Source organism: Echeneis naucrates, chromosome 2 (assembly GCF_900963305.1).
Source record: "Echeneis naucrates chromosome 2, fEcheNa1.1, whole genome shotgun sequence".
NCBI classification, from domain to species: domain Eukaryota; kingdom Metazoa; phylum Chordata; class Actinopteri; order Carangiformes; family Echeneidae; genus Echeneis; species Echeneis naucrates.
In genome coordinates, this window is record NC_042512.1 from 18,719,759 (window position 1) to 18,734,750 (window position 14,992).

At 44.0% G+C, this 14,992-nt stretch overlaps 2 protein-coding genes across 5 annotated transcripts in view; both read left to right on the top strand.

Annotated features, from left to right (window-relative positions):
- Positions 1 to 570: 570 nt before the first annotated feature.
- LOC115052909 (glycerol-3-phosphate dehydrogenase [NAD(+)], cytoplasmic-like) lies at positions 571 to 4,032 on the top strand. Of its 2 annotated transcripts, none has more exons than XM_029517389.1 (8): positions 571 to 672; positions 1,215 to 1,392; positions 1,907 to 1,978; positions 2,191 to 2,329; positions 2,485 to 2,597; positions 2,689 to 2,922; positions 3,011 to 3,117; positions 3,637 to 4,032. In XM_029517389.1, exons 1-8 carry the CDS (start codon positions 632 to 634, stop codon positions 3,731 to 3,733), a joined length of 981 nt encoding a protein of 326 aa, XP_029373249.1. In that variant the 5' UTR covers positions 571 to 631; the 3' UTR covers positions 3,734 to 4,032. The 2 variants fall into 2 exon arrangements, with proteins under 2 accessions (XP_029373249.1, XP_029373240.1); XM_029517380.1 differs by having other exon boundaries at positions 1,838 to 1,978; positions 3,637 to 4,031.
- Positions 4,033 to 10,012: 5,980 nt separating this feature from the next.
- LOC115053435 (nck-associated protein 5) overlaps positions 10,013 to 14,992 on the top strand; it is a 100,997-nt gene continuing 96,017 nt past the window's right edge. For all 3 annotated transcript variants that reach the window (XM_029518142.1, XM_029518152.1, XM_029518160.1), the window contains exon 1: positions 10,013 to 10,231. In XM_029518142.1, coding sequence (XP_029374002.1) covers positions 10,101 to 10,231 — 131 coding nt within the window. In that variant the 5' untranslated portion in view covers positions 10,013 to 10,100. The remainder of the gene's footprint in view (positions 10,232 to 14,992) is intronic.

A 14,992-nucleotide genomic window follows, 5' to 3' on the forward strand; every position in this document is an offset into this window, starting at 1 on the left:
ATTTAAAATTTAAAACATAAATGTACCTGTATGTGGCGATTTAATCTGATATTATACGTTACGGGTAATACATATTAAGTGAGCCTAGCAATTTAAAATTGACTTTATATGAATATTATATCTATATACGTTTAGGCTAAGCAGGACGACGTGACTAAATAATACAGGCGTAATATTAAAAAAAGGACCATTTACATTAGAAAATATCATTTTTGCTATCATTGCTATCATGAGTTGTTTTGAGGGGGAAAAAAACCCTATGGACCGGAAGTTGGTGAGGATAAAACAGCGTTAATGGAGAGCTCCTTTATTTCCAGAAAATATTAATAATAAACGATCTGTTCAACATCAATGCACCATATGTTCGGTGTTCCTTTCCTTTTTGTGCAATAACTGCGAGCATCTTAAAAAAATACAACAACATTAAGAATGAAATCTCAGAGTGAATGACAGAGCTGATAATTAAAGCTCGTAAATGCATCGAGACGTTCGGTGCTTTTATCGGATCTCCGTTTCTTGCAGACCGATGGGAGGAGTCAGTGTAGCAGAAATTTATAGGGCGTTTCAGGAAGTTCCTAAAGACGGGGGGGGAAACACACCAGCCGGACCTTCAGCTGTAGGATTAACCAAAATGCCTGGGAAGAAAGTCTGCATCGTTGGATCTGGAAACTGGTATCATCTCTCTCTTTTTTTTTTACCCTGCATTCATCTTTCAGCGGCTGGGTCGTGTTTTTTTGTTATTGTTATTAATATTATGGGAATTACGTAACCGCGGATTTTTCACCTCATTGGTTCAAATCCACAAATTACTGATGTGATATCTCAAAGTATGATCTGGTTGCATGAGAAAAACGGAAAGTAAAAGGTCCAGCTGTTTCCAGCTGCTGTCCCAAAGGCGCAGCCTTCACCGGTAATTATTCTGTCAGAATTAGGACAGACTTCTACATGAACATCACCGTTATAAGGACACTACATTGCTCTTCACAGTGTGACTGTCCTAACAGAGAAGTTACTGTATTCTTATTTGTTTCCTATTTCCCATTAGTTTTGTTGAACACTACAGAAAGGTTGAAGCCTAAACCTAAAATAAAATGCAACTCAAGGCTTGACTTTCATCTGTATCTGTGTTTTTTTGTTTGTTTTTGACTTCCAGTGAAACTTAACTGTCCTCTCTCTCTCTCTCTCTCTCTCTTCCTCCCCCTCCCTCCCCCCAGGGGCTCCTCCATTGCCAAAATCATCGGGCACAATGTGAAAGCATCCAACCGCTTCGACCCGATGGTGAGCATGTGGGTGTATGAAGAAATGATCGACGGGCGGAAGCTGACGGAGATCATCAACAAAGAGCATGAAAATGTCAAATACCTGCCAGGTCACAAACTGCCCAGGAATGTGGTAAGTGCTCCAGCGTGGAGCATTATTCATACGCAGCATATCATTTCAACTGAACACATTACACAATTCAGTCCAATCTTCCAACATACTTTGATTGGACAGCGACATATCTGACCTGATAAGATAACTCAACTTTGACTACTATTGTCATACAGATGAAAACAATTTCAGAGCAGCCAACACGAAGGTGTGTCACAGATAAATAGCTTCAGCGGTTTGGCTGTATTGGAGGAATTCATGTCTACAACGATGTCAAAAACAAAACAAAACAGTCCTTCTTTTTCAGAATGAAAATGTAATATTTGCTGTGTTTTCTGTTGTTTTACATTTTTTGGCCTTCATCTCTGTCTGCTCTAAATTATTAATGACAGCTACAATAAATCAGCGGGAGAGGCTGCAGATTGAGTGTCTTTGTTGATGGGTTTTATTTACACACCTCCCTCAGATTGCTGTTCCAGACATCACAGAGGCTGTCAAAGGAGCAAAGATCCTCGTGTTTGTAATCCCACACCAGTTCATCGGGAAACTATGCGATCAGATTAAGCCTCACATCACTGAGGGAACCATCGGGATATCGCTCATCAAAGTAAGATCTCATCCTCATTCCTCAAGTCAGATTTCCTGTCAACAAACAAAAAAAGGGGAAACTGTCACCTGACTTCACGTCATGTTTGTATGCGGCCACAGAATGGCAGGATGTTGCAGTTCTGCAATACAGACATGATACTATTATCAGGGCCACCAGCCAGACCAGTCCAGATAATTCAGAGCTCTCTCTCTCTGGTTATTCTCCTTCAGGGTATAGATGAGGGACCAGATGGACTGAAGCTCATCTCAGACATCATCCGAGAAAAACTAGAGATCGAGGTCAGCGTGTTGATGGGAGCCAACATTGCGAGTGAAGTGGCAGATGAGAAGTTCTGTGAAACCACCATTGGTTAGATGCTTTTTTTTTTAAATTATCCTCATCAGCATTATGGTTAAGTTGCACAAGACTTTTGCTGACGCAGTGTTGTGGCCATGTGAGAACTTCCTCGCTGCCCCAGTGGTGAGTTGTGTTAAATGGTTGTTTTTCTTTTATGTTCAATAAAGGGGCAAAAAGTGAGGCAAATGGCCAAATCTTCAAAGAGCTGCTTCAGACACCCAACTTCCGCATCACTGTGGTCAATGAGAGTGATACTGTGGAGCTGTGTGGAGCCTTAAAGGTAAAGACAGCCACATGCTCTGCCTTTTAAACACGAACAGCAAATGTCACAGAAGTTAGACCTACGTCTCTTTCAACTCATGTGCTGCCAGAATATTGTGGCGGTGGGTGCTGGATTCTGTGATGGCCTTGGTTTCGGAGACAACACCAAAGCAGCGGTGATCAGACTGGGCCTGATGGAAATGGTTGCGTTTGCCAAACTGTTCTGCAAAGGCCAAGTGAGTTCCTCCACCTTCCTGGAAAGCTGCGGTGTGGCCGACCTCATCACTACCTGCTACGGAGGACGGAACCGTAAAGTCGCAGAGGCTTTTGTCCGGACGTCCAAGGTGGGTCAGACAGGGAGGTTCCCAGATGGACGCGCATCAGAGCTGCAGAATTTGTCAGAAATGATTTCTGTACGTTTGGTTTCTTTAGTCCATCGCTGAACTGGAAGCAGAAATGCTCAACGGCCAGAAGCTTCAGGGTCCCCAGACATCAGCTGAGGTCTACAAGATCCTGCAAAAGAACGACATTGTCACCAAGTGAGTCTTAAAGATTTACAGCTTTCAACCATGATACCTGAGCAGGACAGAATGGAAGGAAATGCCAAATAATACTCATTATGATTATATTCACATGTTTGTTCTGTTTTCTCCAAAGCAGACTCTATTTTCTAACAGCATAAACAGGCCCAGACAGACATCTAGATTTTATCCCACAACATTATCAAATATTATCAAGTTATTCTGCGCGTTCGTTTTAAGATGCAGACATTCCAAATGAAATAAAGTGGAAAGAATTCATTTATCTGCAGCCTTTCCATTTTGTCAGTTTTGTCTTCATTTGAACAATAAAGTTGTAGCAGAGGACGAGACAATATATGATATCCTACTAAATATTACAACTATAAAAGGTTTTGTTATTGCAAGCCCACATTCAGTGTTTGCCGTGGCCAGAGGAGAAAACACAGACGTGGCTGTGAAGTAGAGGCGATAAATGGATGTTTGAGGCTTATTGTCAGTTTATGTGCAAACAGTCTGAAAAGATGCTCTTTCCTGCAGGTTTCCTTTGTTTGCAGCCGTCTACCAGATCTGCTTTGAGGGCAAAGAGGTAAAAGAGTTCATTACCTGCCTGCAGAATCATCCAGAGCACTTGTGATGCGACCGGTCTGCAGGCGTCTCGACTGCTGCTCCTTCAGTGACCGTTTACTGTCACTAGATGGGGAAAGAGATTCACAGGACAGAAACGCACAAAACAAAGCAAAATCAATCATTGGCACTTTGTACTGATGATCGTCTTTTGTTTATATGGACCTTTTTGTTTTTTCAGTAAAAGCTACTTTGATCGTCGATGCAACACTGTCTAACTTGGATGTCACTACATCAGTGTTTTTAAGATCTAATTGTTAGACTTGTTTTCTCAATAAAATCAATTAATAACAAATTTGAAACAGTTGTATTGTAACCCAATCTGTTTATTCTCCAGTTTGGTCACAAGGGGGTGCACTTCTGTCTGCAAGCAGCAAGCAGCTCTGTCCTCTTATTGACTGACCGCCTTCATTGGCTCTCAGAAATGGGAACTCTTTCCTGGAGGCTGACGTTCACACCTGTGTGCAGCAGCCGTGTGATGGCGTTGTGTTTGATCTCTCAGTCACAGGGCCGGGACGGATTCCCACGAGGCAACTCAAACAAACGTCTCTGCTGTACGACGTGAACGTGTCATGGAGCTTTTCTGGTTAAATCTCTGATGAGGTCCCGTCCTCCTTCCTCGGAGTCTGTCTCTCTCCGTCTCTTCACTGCTGGGTCCAAGCTATCTCGAACACTCCTCCATGTCCACGGGCGCCCAGATGCCAGGACATCAAAGGCTTCACTGGAAGCACGAGAACCTTCCACGGGTTCCCATGGGAGCGCTGGGTCCTGCAGGCCGCCGTCCTCTCCAGGGGGAAGGCTCTTCTCATCTCCTAACACCGACTGTCATCGGTGGGGTTTTGAGGGGGCGCTGAGAGCCTTGTGGTGGTTTGACACGAGAGCAGATCCTCCGTTTCAAAGACAAGGCCCACCTTCAGCTTGAAAGAGGAGCTTAATCACCACGGTAACTTGTCTGTACCCCTCGACCCCACAGGCGTAACACAGATAACTGTCCTCTGGGAGGAGGCCCTTTGGAGAGCCCAGAATAAAAGCATACCAGAATGGATTGAGCTGATGAACATGTGCCTCTTTGCTTCACAACCTTTTCCAAAAAATGCAGAAATTTTCAGTTAAACTTTATCTTTGAATCTCTTTAAGTGTGAGATGAGAAGACCAATATCAAATTTCCTCTTAGCATAAGGCCTAGAAGCTATCCTGGCTATTTCCAAAGTGAAAAAATCCGCCTTTCAACACCTCCAAAGAGGACTGTTTAACATGTTGTATCCTTTTGTTTAACTTGTGAGGAAAGAGAAATGTGAAAACAACAATTTGTGGTTGCAAGGGGGGAGTAATGTGTTGGAGTTGGAGTTAAATTACAAAGGGCCTACTTTCTACAGAAGGTAAAGTCTTCAGAAAAGCTGTTGACAGTAAAATATTCAAGAATGTGGTCGCAGTTGTTGAATTTTTAAATTGGCACTAAAATGAGGCGGGAGCAGATATCTCGCTGCTTCAATCTGTATTTTTATGACTATAAAATATGACGTGAAAGAGGTTACTGGTAATGGTAAACCCATGGAGAGGATTTTAGGTCAGTGTTTAACTTTTACAGACCTCATTTTTAACGCTATGGTTCAGCAGCACCTGTTTCAGCCAAAGCAAGCTCAGATCAGTCCTGAACAGAGCGGAGCGCTGACCGCTCTGTCTTTGTTTGACTCCACACTGTATACAACCGCAGCCTCAAGTGCCCAAAAACTTTGACAGTACATTTCATATTAAGCGGTGTTGCGATTTATGAGGTGTGTTGAGACGGCGTTGTTCACCGTTGGCGTATCACGCCTGGTTATCCCATGGCTGAATGTCTCAGTTGTGTGTCCAAACTTCTTCCCTGAGCACCCCAGCTTTCTTTTTTTTTTTTTTTTTTAATGGGTGGGCCACCCCCAAGCCAGACCACATTTTTCACACCTTTGCATTTACAGCGCCCAGAGAAGCTTTGCGTCAGTGTGAAACCTCACACATAGCCGAACAGATAACTCATCATTTTACCTACAGGCAATTTTGGTCTCTGTTATACATTTATACGATGGCACTCCTACATTTTTTGCGATGTGGATGTGTGTGTCTGGCACAGAAGGTTGAGAGTCTATCCGACATTCCCAGCTAATTACAGGCCACTGATCTCCTCAGCTGTCACCGCCACACTCTCTTTACATGTCAATGACGGCCAAATGGGACCTCATATCCTTCCTCCACCTCATACAATGGTCTCATTGAAAACATAAGAAAACCAAAAGAGATGAAGCAAAAGGATGCCACTCCTCATACCAGCTGGCGCTGGCTCAGTGGCAGAGGGCATGGAGTCGTGTCCGTGAAATAACAATCCCTCCTCAAGTTCTCCCCCTCAGCCCTCACCTCTGCCCGATGAGCTTCATCATCGCCCCAGCCTAATCCTGGCACGTTCATGTGGCCGTCCTTTGCCTCCTTTTGTGTTCCCCCGCGCTCTGACGAGGGTGGGGAGGGTTGTAAAAGGGGAGTAAGGTTGGAGGTGAAGGCAGCGGTGGTCGTGGTGGCCGCCCTGGTTTGTCTTTTGCTTTTGCAGTCTCGGGGTGAGGGGGTGGAAGAGGAGGAGAAGTTGGCAGGAAGCCTAGCTGCAGCACTGCATACAAAGGCAGGGTGAAAACACAAACACAAGGCCTATTTGTTTGACTCTAACATCCTCTTACCTCGGGGAGAGTGGGAAATAAACTTGCAAAGAGACAGCCATAAGATGCGGAACGTTGCATTCCTCACTCCCGCTGGACAGCCATCGATTCTGTGGAGCAGCCGGGGGATAGAGAGCAGGGGAGAAAGCAGTCCACGTCAGGAAATCACTATAATTCCATTAAATTTAATCAGTTTGTACAGTAAAAAGCTGGCAAGATTCCCAGTCTGGTTTGCTACTTAAAGAAAATATTGAAAAAGCACTTTGATCAGATATGAAATACACTCAGCCATAATGTGAATCAACAGAACAGCATCAGGAGAGTAACTGTAATTTATGACGACAATATACTTTTGAATAGACAAAGGGCTGACAAAGTCAAAGCTGGATAATGTCTCTTTTTTCTATTCTGCATTACATCCAGATTCATCTAAATCTCCTTCACTTGATCCTCTGCGGACTCAAAGCAGCTGACATCAACACAAACTGTACAGTTCGCACTGATTTGTGGAAGATGAAATCTTTATCGTGTGCACTGCGCTGGTCTCTCTGGGTTCCACGCTTACATGCACATAAAGATGCTTTCTCGGGCTGCTGATGTGAAAGGGGACATTGCTGCTTTCCCAGTGCAGCTGCAAATAACATTGAAGTGGCATTCCAGCATGTCAGTGTAGCGTGGGCCATGCACAGAGCCACTTCCTGCTACTTGGAGAAAATGTTCACGAGGGAGACTCCAATCACAGTGATCCTTTTACTGATCAGATTCAATGTGTTTTCCAGCAGTCATGCATGTATATTAACCCTGGGCCACATTATCACATGTTCAAGCCACATCATGCATGAAAAAATATCTGAGCTTGAGGAGTTTCCTTCAGAACCATCTGGGCTTTTGGTAGTCTCAGTCTGTATTATGTCCTAATTGGAGACAGTGCAGGTGGAGCTGAAGAGTATTGCAGCGAGCAGCAGTTGTCTAATTTACAGCTGCTCTGGTGATCACCACCACTGCAGCATGAAATCCAAATGGCTGATTGATAAAGCAGCCTGACGATGGGGCTGGCGCTGTAAACAGCATTTATGCACTTCCCGATGTGTGTCCACGGGCCAGATTCAAGTCTCTGTTAGAGTGACACTCACCTCATTTCCCAGAAGCTCCTTTGTTGTAGCTTTTATGGAGGCTGAACTGTTTTGCTTGGTTTGGTCTGCTTTCCCTCCCCTGCTTCTTGGATTGTCTGTATGTCGACTGTGTGTAGATACCTTCAGAAAAGAGGAAGAGAAGAAGGTACATTTATACAAAAGCAGACAAAGAAGTGAGGAATGGCTGCAGGGTGAAGGACAGCAACATCCAAACTGCTGCTGAATGAATATTCCATATTCTCTCCTCTCTTCACACCAATGTTTCCTCAGAGCTCCTGCAGGGCTCTGATGTGTGACATTAAACGGTTGGACCTCTCGCCTGGAATATATCCGGATGTGCTGTAGGTCAAGACGTACGTTCGAGGATCATTAGCCATTTCCTCCCCGCTGTGCTCTCACACGTGCACAATCAATGTACGTGCTAAAGACTAAACTGCAATTCTCCAGCTGTACTATAGATCCCAGTAGGTAGGTTGGTTTGTGCATTAAACTAACTAAATTTATGGCTGGGCAGATTTCCCATGATGCAAAGAAAAAAAGAGGACGGTAGAAGTGTTTTTCTTTCCTTACTTCAACATGAAAACATGAGTGGAGGGGAAGGTATGTGATTTATGAAGGAGAGGTGATTTAAACCTTTTCTCTCTTTCTTTTTTTTTACTTTTGATAAAATGTTTTCACGTGTGCCCTCACAATAGTGAGAAGCCAGCAGGCATTCAGCTTTATTACTGATCGGTAAAGATTTCAAGCTAACGGCGCTGACAGTGCAGACATTCAGTGTTAAAAAATAAAGCATAAAAGTAATAGCTGTGCATAACATCTACATCATTTGCTGTGAAAACTGAAAGTCTGCATGACAAATTGTGCCATTAAATGTTTTTCTGGCAGAAGGAATCCTTTAATTCTGGATATTTCCTTTTCTCTATTAGAATAAAATTATATATCACCAGCTGCCAATGAGGGCAATCACAGATTTCCATTATCAAACGCTGCTGAAATGACGTGGTCAATCTCCACAGATTATTACCCTCCTCCTTTATAGCATTTATTGCCAATCAGTGTGATACAATGTTGGATTTTATCCAATTACAGCCTGACATTTACATTTAATTGAATGTCTGTGCCAAAAAGGACAACCATGTAATGATGTTCTTTGCTTGTCCGGCTTCAAAGCGGTTTATAGATCACTAGTAAATTGTTCTTTGTGTGATTTATAAAATCATCTATCTTTCAGCTCCCCCCAGCTCAAAGCTTTGCAATGTCGTCAGCCTACTCTGTCTCGCTCTGTCTCTCTGAGTGAACAATGTTGCAATGCAATGAGCTTAGAGGGGAAGAATGCGACAACAGAATGGAGCTAAGGGAGAAATTATTGCATTTGAGGCCGCAAGGAATGTAGCAGAGACGGGCTGAAGTGGAGCATTTGTTCACAGTGGTCATGGATGACCTATAGTGGGTGGTTTGGTCCATAGGCAGGCAAGGCGGCAGGCTGAGAAACACAAAATCCATCGTTTACGTTCCACTCTTAATTTCAATGCATTCTGCACATGCAAAATTCAAAAATAAGTTCAATATGACAACAGGGAAAAGTTAGACTGAACATCCTTGCATTTTGTGGGCAACAGGGATGGGTGGCAGCGAGGAATGCAGCGCGCTGAGGAGTACCCTGCAGAGAGGGCGATGAAAAGCAGACCGCTGGTGGCTCCCGGCCGGCATAAAGAAGTCTACTTGGCACTGAAACCGAGAGTCATGTGCCTCCATTTAAATGAGAAGACAAGAAAGAGAGAGCAAAGAAGAGGAGGGAGAGTAACACAGGCTGATCTAAGAGGCTGGGGACTCTGCCAAGCCAAGACACTTGAGGAATGCAGCAGCAGCTCTCTCTTTGCCGAAATACCATTACAGTTCCTGCAATCTGAGTCAGGAAAACAGCTTCTAGTCCAGTCAGCAGGTCTCATAGCCAGTGCTGACAGATGACAGGTAACAGCATTAGGAAAAACAGACAAATAGCAACAATCGATCACTGATCTTGGACTGTCTCCTCGCTATGGGATTCGAAGAATTGCTATAATTTGTTTCTGTGTGCGTGCGCGTCTTTTTGCCAAAAAAGAGAACGCATGCATCCCTGTGCCTGCAAAATTCCTGATACCTGCACACAACTGCACATCTGTTGACCAAAGTATTTCGCAGGCAAGCGAGCGACTGTCTTGTCTTGTCAGCGTTTGTGGAGCCGAGTGTGAGAGCCTAAGGCACGAGTTGCGACTCCTCCAGCTCTGGCAGTTAGTTAATAAACACAGGCCTGTCAACAGCTGCTGGTGATGTAATGTGGAACTTCTCTCTCCTTATCCTCCCACCCCACCCTGCCTCCCTCCCTGCCTCCCTCCCCGCCTCCCTCCCCTTCTATTTACAAGTCTTTACTGGGTGTTACTGCAGACTTCCAGTGCTGGCAGTCAGTTTAAGTGAGTGCATTTGTGCATGTGTTTGTGCCGGCCCCCCCTCGCCACCTCCACTTCCACACATCTCCCATCCCAGTCCTGCAACATTTGGGGGGAAGGGGGGGGGGATTTACGACAGTATGTTTTCAGCTGCCATCAAAGGAAATTCCACATCATCACATTGTCTTCCCAAGGAAAACACCTCAGGCAGACCCGGAGCTCCAGAGCTGCCGGCTGACCTGAGGAGTGGAGAGGATCCGGCCGCCGCAGAGTAAGTTTTCCTCTTTGTCTGCTGCAGTTTCATCGTGATTCACAATCAGTGAAGAAGAGCGCACTGCATGACGGGATAGGCAGCAATTTGTGCTAACTTCTAACCTTAACCCTCGTAGATGCAGAAGTAAAAGAAATAAAATAATAACAATATAATCAGCTAACATCAAATTAGTCATTTTTAAGTTTTCATCTCGTTTATGAAAAGTAGTTTGTGCAGCTGTGTTCATGCAGAAGCTGTTTAAGTTCATTTATAGTCAACATTTTAATTGTACAGAGTAGAAATTAAGTTAACGTTTAAGAACCAAACAGGCTACACGGCTAAGGACGATTTCAAATAAAATATTGAATCACATTCAGAGCTTTAAACGACTCTTACACATTTGGAAATTAAGTAGAGCTTTCCAGAACATTTTTTTCTGAGGCCAGCTAACTTATTGACTCTCATCAGCCTTTACAGCTAGTTACGGTTGTTTAAGAGCTAGGTTGCCATAGCAACACTTTGCAAAATAATTGAAACACAAACAAGCAACACAACACAGCGAAAACAGTTAAACTGTAAGTTTGTGTGAGGCACAGTGAACGCAAAATGGTGTTTCTGTTTTTTTTGGTTTTTAAATGGCATGAACTGAGGAGGAGGATGTGCACAGTGCTGTACTATGAGAGATAAACACACACACTGCGGTGTGTGTGTGTGTGTGTGTGTGGTGGGGGGGCACAGTTGTGTATTTTGATAACAGTCGGAAAATTCCTCTGCCCTTTCTTGGCTTGCTGCATCACCCCTGGGCCTTTGCACTATATTTTTCGACCTGACAGGTCAGTCCGCTGAAACACGCTGGATCGCGCTCCACAGTCCCAGGACAGGAAGCTCGGTCCATTTTTTCTTTCCCCAGCATGTATCATAAAGCATCCTATGCATCTGGCGGGAAGAGCGCAGGGGATTGCAGGGACTACCCCTCGTGAGCAGGATGACGACACTGCATTCATTGCTTTTTTTCTTTTTTTCTTTGTCCTTTGACATGAACACTGAAATGGCTGGTCAGAGAAGATTTACAGGAAACGACAGTCTTTCACACTGACACCGTCCGAGTTGCACATTTTCTTGTCAGCAGATGATTTCCCATCTTGTTTGACAAGAATTTGGTTAGGAAGTAATTCAGATGTTTAGACAGCGTAACATCTAAGAGCCATTCTTTTCAGACTGCTCATGTCAAACAAGTTTTATTAAACAAACAGGCAAAGTCAAATATTGATTGTACTCTTCCAAGTGTCAGCTTGGAAAAAAAAATCTAGATCCAGAGAGGACTTACAAATACACAAGTGGAGCATCTGGTGATAAGAAGTATTTAATTATTGCAAATGATTTACAAATACTGCACAGTCCACCAGCATGTCTCAGCTTTGTGACTGTAAAAACATAATGAGTTCATCTCTGCCTCTTTCCGTTCAAAGATCAGCCAGATTGAGAAAAAGACGGCTGTCAATTACTGAATTCTGTTTCAGAAGAATGAGGATTTGCTTCTCTGCCCCGGTTTTAAGAATAATGGTGCACAGAAACATTTCCAACTCAAATAAAGCTTCTTTTCTTCACCGTGTGCAATAATGTGACAAGTCACCGTTTTTTTTAAATCAGCCTACAAATCCACGCTTCCCCAAATAATCTTGTTTAAATGCCAGAGAGACAAACTTGTGCTTCGTTTGCTTCTTTTCACTGTTCTAGACAATAATCATGTGCACAGAAACATTGCTCGGGGAAACAAAGCCTCTATTCTCAACTATTCATGGTCAGGATAGTTTACAATTAAACCTCTTTTATTATACTACAAGTCCATACTTCCCCTAATAATCTGCTTCAGATGCCAGAAAGACAAAACAAGCACATGCAGCACAACTCCAGAGAGGATGAAGATGTGCACATGTTCCGACTGGTTTTAATAAAAGTGAATAAATGATAAGATTCTCCAAGAGGAACATAATCACAGTTACATAATAGAGCATTGTTTTGACATGTGTTCTACCTGTGTTGCTGCTTCAGCATTCATTTTAAAGGGACAGTTTAATTAACCTATTAGCCTTGACGGCAAGCCTCTCATTTTCACAGCCATGTGATAAATACTTAAATGTTAAATGTGTTATGATTACCAGTGCGGTAACACACTGATACACTGTGGCAGCAGCCATGAGCGCACACTTTAAAAATGCGAGGAAAAGACATAACATTTAACATAATGACTGGTTTGCTAACAGAGTAAAAACAAGAGAGCAGGGTAAAGTATGGCTTATTGTTTGAGGCTCTCAGACACTGTAATTCCATGTTAGGCTGTGCCAGGCTACAGTGGGTGGTGCCAACTGCACCAGGACACATGCAGAGGCAGGACCAGACAGGCCGGCCAGCAGAGGGACTCAAAACATCCGATCAGCATCGACCATCTGTGCCGCAAACGTACAGATGGACCCCCCTCTCTGCACGTTAAACCCCACATCAGACACTTGCATGCTTCAATTTTCTCCTCAGTGAATGGGAAGCAAAAGCACCCCCCCCCCACCTCCCTCAGTGTAGCAGGCGAATTAAAAGCGAGACTCAAACGTATAATCTTCCCGGTCATTCATTCTTCTCCCCGGACATGGCAATCTGGATGAATCATTCAGAAGAAAAATAAAGAGAGGACTGGGCTCTGTAGTGTGGGGGGATGCTGCCGCTCTGACCCTGTTTCAGCGCCCCCTCCCACCTCGCTCTCTCATTCAAGGCAGGCAGAGACAAAATGAATTGGTTCCTGGGGCAAAGGGGGTGCACCAATCAATGTCCAATCCCCCCACCATCCATTTCAGGAACTGCCACTTCCTGGCATCGCTCTGTCTTTTTTTGTGGGGGGCATCAGGGTATTGATCACACAAGTCCGGGGGCTTTTATAACTGAGACCTCTACGTTTTCAAAAAGATTTGTGACAGATGTGAACTCTAACTGAAAACTCATCTCCATCACGAGCTCTTTTCCTCCAGATGAAACATTTAAACTTTTGCACCATCGTTTATCGTACAGTTGAATGTCTGACTCGTGACTGAATCAATGCAGGTTATTCTGATGTGATTGTTCTGCACTTTGTCCTCAATCAGAGGTTCTCTTCGTTGTGGTGTGAAATGGGAACACGCCTGGCTGTGCTGTACAAAGGGCAGAATTGTCACTGTCACACTTCAGAGGGTGGAGCAAACCTGCTTCTTACTGTATGTTCAGGATTTAAAAAAAAAAAAAAAAAAAAAAAGGCCAGTGATTGCAATAAATGCACAGCTGCCTAATTCGTCTCAGCTTACAAAGGAACAGTATCAAATCTGAGTCATGACCATCCATATTCATGGACAATCTGGGCTTATTATCACCGTTTATCTGCGAGCTTTTCTGTACAGCGATCTCTCAATGGGTTTAAGTGTTATCATTAAGCTGTTATCCCCTCACATTATCCTCGTTGTAGTTCGGAGCTGTCTGGGGCTCAGTGACCTCAGCTGGGTCCTCTCCTGTTCCTGGAGCAGATGTTAAAAAAGAGCACCCCCCCCATCCTGCCGTGCCTCCTCCCTTCACCCTGGCATCTAATTAGGCCTACAGCACAAAGACTCCCAGATGTCAGCGTCCTCCTGGCTTCCTTTGATTATATCCTTTCCACCCCACTGGCTGGTTTGCCGACTGGCTGGATGGGCCGGCTGGAGGCCATGCGGACTATAGGCGTCGACGCGTGTCACTTTGTGTAGGTCAACACAGGACCGCTTTAACATATCAGTAATTACTTTTGGTGTAAATCACAGAGAAACAGGAAGCAGGGAGAGCAGCCCATTCAGGGCTGTGAGAAAAACTTTACACAGACACAAAGAACGAGTCACCAGACTCACACCATTACATATTTTAGTATTTGTCGTTGCCAACAAGCGTTTCATTTCCTCTTAAAGAAGTTTGATGACTACAGCCATTAGCTTTTAACAGCCAATCAGATTTCCTGCCCACTGAATTCTTAATGGGTGAGATGTTGTGTAACATAATGGACTGCAGAGGAATAAAGGCCCAAACAGTAGCTGAACAAATGCCATATTCTCAAACAATAGAGCTTTGATAAGGAGATGAATCTACGCAGCTACTTGGCTTTCAAACAATCAATATTTTTTCATTTTGAAATGTGTAATAGCTGGAAAGTCAACGCGTGAATCTACATTGCTGAAGCATGGAGTTGGAGTTTCAGGGCAGCTGACAGCATGAACATCAGCTGTCATTTGGTTTGTTTCACTGTCATAAGTCGGAGGTTTCCTGTCTTTTATCACTCGCCCTTATCTGAATGCCCCTGATATCTAGCTTTAAATGTTTGCTTAATCTTTATCACTTCCGATCCGTGCACTACCTCGTCGCTCACGCTGCCTACACCCTGAGGAAAGTGTCATCAGTGCTTTCTATATTGAGCCTGGGCAATCAGGCACAGAGCTATAATCCATTTTAATCATTCACTCTAAATTTCTGATACCCTGCCCCCCGTCTCTGCATCTGACGGATTACTTCCTCCTCTAATCTCCAGCAGAGAGGGACCAAACTGAAATGTAATCTAAACATAGACCAGACTACTTCATCTGATGCAACACACTTCCACAATTAGTCAGAGCAAAGGCAGAGAGAGAGAGTGACAGGCAGGACTCTGATGTTTCTGTGTCATTAAAGACGTCGCCTTTCACATCCTGTTCCCTGATTAGCCGGCTTCCCTCTAATCTAGATAGCCAAGAGGGATTCAGA

Excerpts from the sequence above, each read along its gene's own strand:
- LOC115052909 (XM_029517380.1), top strand. The coding sequence starts at position 632 with ATGCCTGGGAAGAAAGTCTGCATCGTTGGATCTGGAAACTG. Across the intron at positions 1,393-1,837 it reads ACAAACTGCCCAGGAATGTG|ATTGCTGTTCCAGACATCAC; the intron begins GTAAGTGCTCCA and ends CACCTCCCTCAG. Across the intron at positions 2,598-2,688 it reads AGCTGTGTGGAGCCTTAAAG|AATATTGTGGCGGTGGGTGC; the intron begins GTAAAGACAGCC and ends ATGTGCTGCCAG.